General features: G+C 50.1%; 2 protein-coding genes across 2 annotated transcripts in view; both read left to right on the top strand.

Annotated features, from left to right (window-relative positions):
- Positions 1 to 2,477, top strand: part of MSANTD2 (Myb/SANT DNA binding domain containing 2) — a 3,344-nt gene extending 867 nt beyond the window's left edge. The window contains exons 2-3 of the mRNA XM_026049122.1: positions 1,018 to 1,078; positions 1,500 to 2,477. Of these exons, the coding sequence (XP_025904907.1) occupies positions 1,018 to 1,078; positions 1,500 to 2,289 (851 nt within the window). The 3' untranslated portion in view covers positions 2,290 to 2,477. The remainder of the gene's footprint in view (positions 1 to 1,017; positions 1,079 to 1,499) is intronic.
- Positions 2,478 to 6,767: 4,290 nt separating this feature from the next.
- LOC112955758 (endothelial cell-selective adhesion molecule-like) overlaps positions 6,768 to 8,123 on the top strand; it is a 4,794-nt gene continuing 3,438 nt past the window's right edge. Inside the window, exon 1 of the mRNA XM_026049118.1 lies at positions 6,768 to 6,909. Coding sequence (XP_025904903.1) covers positions 6,768 to 6,909 — 142 coding nt within the window. The remainder of the gene's footprint in view (positions 6,910 to 8,123) is intronic.

Below are 8,123 nucleotides of genomic sequence, written 5' to 3'. Positions count from 1 at the left end.
TGCTTGGGTTGGGAGAAATGGATAGAAATGAGGAGACTTCCCAGCTTGGGCTGGATCTGACATACTTGGATTGGGAGAAACGGATAGAAATCGATAGAATTCCCAGTTCAGGCTGTGTCTGACGTGCTTGTATTGGGAGAAATGGATAGAAATAGGGAAAATTCCCAGTTCAGGCTAGGTTCGAAGTGCTTGGATTGAGAGAAGTGGATAGAAATGGGGAGAGTTCCCAGTTCAGGCTGGATCTGACACGCTTGGATTGGGAGAAGTGGATAGAAATGGGGAGAATTGCCAGTTTGGGTTGGATTGAATGTGCTTGGATTGGGAGAAATAGATAGAAATGGGGAGAATTCCCAGTTTGGGCTGGGTCTGACGCACTTGGATTGGGCGAAGTGGATAGAAATAGGGAGAATTCCTAGTTTGGGCTCGATCTGACACTCTTGGATTGGGAGAAATGGGGAGAAATGGGGAGAATTCCCAGCTTGGGCCAAATCTGACATGCTTGTTTTGGGAGAAATGGATAGAAACGAGTGAAAGGGGGAAAATTCTCCACTTCAGTCCAAATCTGATGCTCTTGGATGCTGAACACAGGATAAAAATGGGGAAAAAAGGTGGAATATTGCCCAATTTGGTCCACATGCAACATGCTTGGGAGTTTTTTCCCTTTTTCTCCCCATTTCTGTCCCATATTCCTTATCCAAGCACGTTAGATTTGGACTGAACTGAGGATTTTTCCCGTTTTCTCCTCATTCCTACCCAAGTGGGTTAGATTCCCATTGGACTGGGGAGTTTTTCCCTTTTTTTTCCCTATTTCTATCCATAGTTTGCGTCCCAGTTTGCTCTGGCTGCAGCATCCTTGGCTGCTGAACACCAGCTAGAAATAGGTAGAAAGAGGGAAAAATTCCCCAATTCCATCCGGATCTAAGGCGCTTGGATGCTGAGTAATGGATAAAAACGGGGAGAAAGGTGGAAAACGACCCTGTTTGGTCTGGATCCGACATGGGAGCCTTTCCCTTCCAGACGAGATGCCCACCACGAAGCGGACGCTGAAGATCAAGCAGGAATCTTCGGAAGACTCGCAGTAAGTCCGACAACCGCGGGATTTTATATTTTATATGATACTTATATTAAAAAAAATTACAAATCCTGGACTTTTTATCACTATTTTATTATCATCACCCTCGTGRTTGCCGTCAAGCGTTGACGGTGCCTGCAGCGCGTTGGCTTGGGGCGGATTTTGGGGGCGTTGGGGGGGATTTTGGGGATCAGAAGCCAAACTCGGAGACTTAGCCGGACTTGAGGGAATGTTTTGGGGCTGTTTCTTTCTTTTTTTTAAAGAAACGCATTAAAAAAGAGGCTCCCCGTGGAGGAAATGGGGGATTGCGCCGCCCGTTCGGCTGCTCCTTCCCGAGGGTGTTTAGCCAAAGGGGAGAGTGCCCAAAAAAACCCGGATGTTTTGAGTTACGTGGGCTCACCCTTGTCTCCGTTGCGCTTCCCGCCAGGAAGCGGGACTCGATGCAGAACATCGTGCGGATCCTGGAGTCGGTGCAGCTCAAGTGGGAGCTCTTCCAGAGCTGGACGGACTTCTCCCGCCTCCACCTCTCCAACAAACTGGCCATTTTCGGCATCGGCTACAACACGCGCTGGAAGGAGGACATCCGCTACCACTACGCCGAGATCAGCTCCCAGGTGCCGCTGGGCAAGCGCCTCCGGGAATATTTCAACTCGGAGAAGCCGGAGGGCCGCGTCATCATGACGCGGGTGCAGAAGATGAACTGGAAGAACGTCTACTACAAGTTCCTGGAGATCACCATCAGCGAGGCGCGCTGCTTGGAGCTGCACATGGAGATCGACTGGATCCCCATCGCCCACTCCAAGCCGTCCGGCGGCAACGTGGTGCAGTATTTGCTTCCCGGCGGCATTCCCAAAAGCCCCGGCTTGTACGCCATCGGCTACGAGGAGGCTCCCGCCGAAGGCGCTTCCGAGGGGGACGCGGCCGCGCGGCCGCCCGCCGAGGCGCCCCGGATCGTCTACTGTTATTTGGGAATCGCCGAGGGGCGGACGCTGCAGCAGTGCCTCTTCCTGCACTTCCAAGCCAACGGCAAGAGCCTGGGAAAGGAGTGGGGCGGCGTCAACGGCTTCTTGTCGCAGAACTGCCTCGTGGAGCCCGGCGTCTCGCCCCGCTCCGTCTACATCAAATTCGTGGAAGTGGAGAGGGATTTTCTCTCGGCCGGCTCGCTGGTCGAGTGCCTGGAAAAAGCCATCGGCTACCCCTTGAAGTTCAACAACTGACGGGCTTCCCGGCGGGAGCGCGGCGCCCTTTTCCGGGCGGCAAAGCCGGCGGACTTTGGCGAGGGGGGGGAAAAGAAACCCCCCGCCAACGGGATGCTCCGAGCCGGCATCCCGGCGCTTTTCCGTACCGGCTCCTCGGTACATTCCACATGGGACAGAACTTTATTTTGTTTTTTCCCCCCCTTTTTTTTTTTTCCCCTTGCGTTTCATACGGGAGAGAAGGAAAAAACGCCCTTTTTCTGGGTGCTTTTCCCAGTTTTTTCCCCCCTCCTCCCGCCACGTGGCGTTTTTTTCACCCGTCCGTCTCAAAAAGTGTTATTTCCACCCCAAAAAAAAGAAAAAAAAAGAGCAATAGGTGGCGGCCGGATGGATCCCGCATCCCCTCGCTGCCCAGTGTATGTGTGTATATATATTATATATATATATATATATATATATATAAAATTTTAGGTTTCCGTTTTGTTTTCCCCACATCCCCCTCTCCTCCTCGTATAGCGTCGCCATATCCACTCTTTTTTTAAAATTTTATTATTATATTATTATTTTATAAGAAAAACGTTACAGTTCCTGGCCTTTTTATTATTATTTTATTATTATTATTTTTTTCCCCCCTTCCGGCATTCGTGTTCCGGCCCCTTATATATTATTATTATTTTTTCCACGCGGGATTTTTTGTACGGATACAATCAAAGCTGTGAGAAAGCGGGATGCAGGTGGGGGGGGGATTTTGGGGGGGAGGGTTGGGCAGGAAAACAACAAAAAAAATCACATTTAATGCCATTTTTCCCAGAGCGCCCCCCCTCATTTTCGCGCTGGCGTTTTTGGGGGCATTTCCAGGGTTTTCCGTCTTTTAATTTGGGGGGGTCTCCCCCCGAAACGCACCTCATCGAGCCGTGGAAGTTGTGACGATAACGCTGAATGTGTCGGTCCTAATAAAATGGAGCAAACGCGCGCGGCGCTGTCGTGTCTGGGGGGGCTTGGCAGCGCCCGGATTAACCCCGTTCATCTCCCGCCTCGCTTTTGAGGGATTTCCTCCTTTTTAGGGATTTACTGAGGGCTCGGCTCCACCGGATCCGTTTGATTAAAGCCCTCGGGACCGCTGCTCCGGAGCCGATTAAGCCGATACGGGCGCCGGAGCCAGGAAATATCCCCATTTCCCTCCCTCGGAGCGGCTTTCCCCGGGAGAATAGCGGCTTATATGGGCATTTAATAGCATTAAAGGAGCCCCGTATCATAAGGTTATATACTAGATTAATACTAGATTAATACTAGATTAATACTAGATTAATACTAGATTAATACTAGATTAATATTAGATTAATATCTATCTATAATCTCTTAGATTATAATATTAGATTATTATCTAATATTAATCTAATATTAGATTATTATCTATCTATAATCTACTAGATTATAATATTAGATTAGATTAATATTAGATTATTATCTAATATTATTAATATAATATTATTAATATTAATTAATTAATATAATTAATATTATCTAATATTATCTAATATTAATCTAATATTAATCTAATTGGCTCAAGGCTTCTATATATTTAATATATTTAACACCAGCAGTCCCTTAATTATTACACCTATAAGCTTCATTATTTAATCATTTTGGCATTATTTTGACTTTGGCTTTGCTCCCTGCTTACCTTTACTTTCTATTCGTTATTAATTTATTAATTCTTAGTATATTTTAGTGGTTTTTATATTTATTTTAATGTCAATATATTTTATTCGATTTTTCCTTTTTTTTTATATTTTTAAGAGACTATTATTAGTTTGCTTATTACCCTTATTAATCTATTGTTTTTTGACCTATTCTCTCTTGCTTTATTTATTTTTTTAACCTCTTTTTGTTCGTCTTTGGGCGTATCTTATAAGAATAGACCTATAGGCGGCCCTATATTATAAGGGAGCGGCGTTGGCGGGCGGCGAGGCCACGCCCCCTTGCTCGAGGCCACGCCCCCCGCCCGCAGCTCGGGCGCCACGCCCCCCACCGCCGCAGACCACGCCCACAGCTCCTAGCCCCCGCTCCCTAGGATAATACGCGCCCCTCGTGGCGGAGGCCCCGCCCCCTTCGCGCCTGGCCCCGCCCTCCACCTGGCCACGCCCCCCACCTGGGCTCCGCCCCCTCGCCCGGGCCCGCGGGCACCTGCAGCGCGGCGGGGGCCATGGGCGAAGCGGCGGCCGGGGCAGCGCTGGGGCTCGCGGCGCTGCTGGGTGAGCGGGAACACCGGGAACACCGGGAACACCGGGAACACCGGGAGCGGGGACCCCGGGAACCCCGGGAACACCGGGAGCGGGGACGCGGGAGCACCGGGAAGGGCCCTCGGGGCGCCCGTTCCGCGCGTTATCCACCCCGCCCGCAGCTTTAACGCCCCGCCGCGCGTTAATTAACGCCTATTAAGCGCGTTAATTAACGCCTATTAACGCCCGTAATAGCAGGGGTTGTTATTCTTAACGTCGCGCTTAATACCGGGGGGAATACCGGGGGTTAACGGCGGCCGGGTGCTCTCCCCAGCCTTTATTTTATTTTATTTCTATATATTCATATATAAAAATGCTTATCTATTATAAAAATGCTTATCTATATATATATAAGATGTTTTATATTGCGTATATATCGAAATGTTAAAAATGATTACGTATATTATCATTTTTAACATTTTTATGGGTTTTGTAGTTATTATTTTATTTTTATTATTATTTTTTTCGTGTGTTTTTCTCCCATAATTCGGATTCTCCGGAGGCTCGGGATTTTTTTCTCCTCCTGCTCCCCCCTCTCCGCCCTCCCGCCAGGGTCATGGGAAAAGCGCCGGGCGCTTTTCCCACCGGATTTCACTCCCGGGTCCCGGCGGTTCCTATCGGCTCCGGTTATAAATAGCCGAAGTCCCGAAGAGAGGAGGAGAARGGGAAAAAAAAATTATAAAACCCCCAAAAAAGGAGATTTTTCGTGACCTTTCCAACAGGCTCCCGGGTTTTTTTCCGACCGGCTTCTCCGCTCGCTCCGGTTCGGCCGCTCGCCTTAAATCAAAGCTCCCGGTTTAATTCCGGGCTCGGTTTCACGGCTTAATCCGAGCGCCCAAGGCCACGGGGCGAAATCCCTAAATCCCCAAATCTCCTTTTCCCCCCAGCTCCCATTTAATCCCCCACGTCCACTTTTAACAGGCTGGAAAAAAAAAAATGGGCTTTGCCGGCAGGAATCAAGGCCGGGAAAACCTTGTGGGGGGCTACTTTTCTCTGGGAATATCAAGCTGGGAATAGCAGGTATTTTCGGAAAAMCAGCCTGGAAAATTTTCCTGCAGATTAGCCGAAAGTTCAGGAAAAAGCGGCTTTTTTAAAAAGGATATTTCCGGGGTTTCTCCCCCAAGTTTCATCCCTTATTTTTCCTAATTTCCCGTTATTTCTCCCCACGGACGCCACCGCTATATGCCCGGGATTAATTTTTAGAGCCGATTAACGGCTTAAGTGCACGAGGGGGCGGATTTGAGGTGGCGAAAGGTGGCAAAAGACGGAGCCGGTGCCAACGGGAGCCCTGGGCTCGGCCTTCCCGCCTGGCATTCCCGTGGCCTCTTCCCGGGCCTCATTAGGCTTCAGGGTTAACGTCCCGACTGGCAAATCCTCCCTGGATTTACGCCCCCCCATAGTGATATTGGGCTCCCACACAGAGATTTAATGTGGATAAGGAATAATGGGGAGGAAGGGATGTGTCCCCCCTCTCCCTCTGTATCCCAAGCCGGAGTTTTCCTTGGGCGCCCGGAACGGCCTCGAAGCGGCTCCTCCTGGAGCCGGATGGGGTGGAGAGGGCCCGGGAAATCCGGCAGGAAAAGGCTCATTTCCCAGGGGGAAAACACCCGGATAGGGGGCTTTTCCGATGGGATATTGCGGATTTTGGGGTGTCCGGGGCTTTAACCTGCGTTTTCCCGAGAGAGATGCAGGGATTTGCCAGGAAACGGGGCAAAGCGGAGATTTCACCCGGGGTGGGGGAAAAAAATAATTAAAGGAAAATCCGCCTAGGAGCGAAGTTTCCAAGCAGGAAAGTGGCTCCCCCCTGCCCCAACAGCGGAAAATAATCGGAGCAGCCTCCRGAGCCCCGTCGGGATTTAAGGATTTATCCGCCCGGGCCGGGTTGCGGCTATTCTTAGGCGGCGGTGATGGTGAGGCCGAAGGCATCCGGCGGCTTTTCCTGGGGGGAACGGGCGCCCGGTGGCGTCCCGAGGCGGATCCGGATTCGCCGCATTGTCCTGCTCCCGTTATCGGCTCCGGCAGCGTTTCCTGCCAAGGAGCCGCCGGGAAGCGGGGCGGATGTCTGGGAATGTTGGAGCGGGGGGGAGGGATAAGGAGCCAAAGCGCCCGCTGGGAGGAGGTTGTAAATCCCCGGCAGGTGTTTTTTTGGAGGGGATGGAATAACAAAAGCGGGATTCCGGGAGCACCGTGCACGCTCCGGTGGTTTTCCAGGGATCGATGGGCTCTGCTGGCCCCCGGGCGGGAATGCTGCCGCGCGATGGGGAAAATACCCGGCACGCGGAGCAGGACGTGGAGCTGTGCCAAGTGTGGGAAATTACCCGGTTTGGGAAAACGGACAGCGGAGGGAATGAGGTCTGGGGTGGGGGGATCACCCATGTGGGAAAATTGACACCTAAATACCCGTGTGGGAACAGGGAAGGGTAGGGAAAATAAGCCGGCATCGGGAAAGTTACCCGGTGTGGGGAAAATACCCGGTATGGGAAAACACCTGGTGTGGGAATTCACCCGCTGTGGGAAAACACCCGGAAAGGGGATGCTCGTCCCCTCTGCGGCCGATCCCATGGGAATTCCCTCTCCTGCCGGCTCTTGCCAGGGTCTTTTCCCACTTCTCGCAGCCGCTTTTCCCCCTGTGTTTGTGGAAGCGGGAATACAGAAGGCAACGTATCCCGTAGGGAYTTTATTCCTAAAATCGGAGCCTGTAAATGCGGCGGCTTTCGGAGGGGGCTCCCGAAACCTGGATCATCCCCCCCGTTATTTATCATTCCTTAAATAACGACCTTAACGAAGGGAGCTCCGGCACGGGGCGGGATGGAGAGCGGGAATGAAGGAGCGGAGATGGGAGCAGCTCCGGCTGTTCCCGGGGCTCCCGCCCGGCTTCCCGGCACCCTCCGGCTCTGGGGTTCGGCAACGGGAAGAGGACGGATGGGATTTATTCCCTGTTTGATTTTGTGCTTTGTTCTATATTATTTCATGTCTATATTGTCATGCATTTTAATTTTGATTTTCATGGCGATTTTAAGATTATGTATTTGCTTTTATTTTGGATCTTCTAGTTGGTTTGGGATTTGACCTGATGTGGGACTTTATGGTGTATTTTATTTGTGATTTTGTTATTTTTTTTTATTTGTGGTTTTCTTATTTCAATTTTGATTTCAAATTTGATTTCAATTCTCATCTTATATTTCATTTTCACATGTATCTTCTATTTGATCTTTATTTGTGGTTTTAACTCGCGGTTTAATTTGTCCTTTTATTTGTGAGTTCAGTTTTGATTTCAGTTTTAATCTCGAGCTGCTATTTGATATTAATTTTAATTTTGGTTTTGCACATGCTTTCAAGTTTGAACTTAGATCTGAATTTAATTCTGGCCTTATATTTGACTTTATGTCTCCCATTATTTTTCCATCCCCACCTGACTCCCCTCATCATCCCCACCCCATCCCCTCCACATCCCCATCACCCTCCTCATCCCCATCTCCATCCCCATCCCAACCATCCCATCCCATCCCCATCCCTGTTCCCACCTCATTCCCACCCCTACTCCACCCCATCCCCATGCCCACCCCATGCCCA

This window comes from Nothoprocta perdicaria, unplaced genomic scaffold (genome assembly GCF_003342845.1).
Source record: "Nothoprocta perdicaria isolate Ctin4 unplaced genomic scaffold, notPer1 scaffold_592, whole genome shotgun sequence".
NCBI lineage: Eukaryota > Metazoa > Chordata > Aves > Tinamiformes > Tinamidae > Nothoprocta > Nothoprocta perdicaria.
Note: the sequence above shows the minus strand (reverse complement) of the source record. Positions and strands in the feature narration are given on the sequence as shown.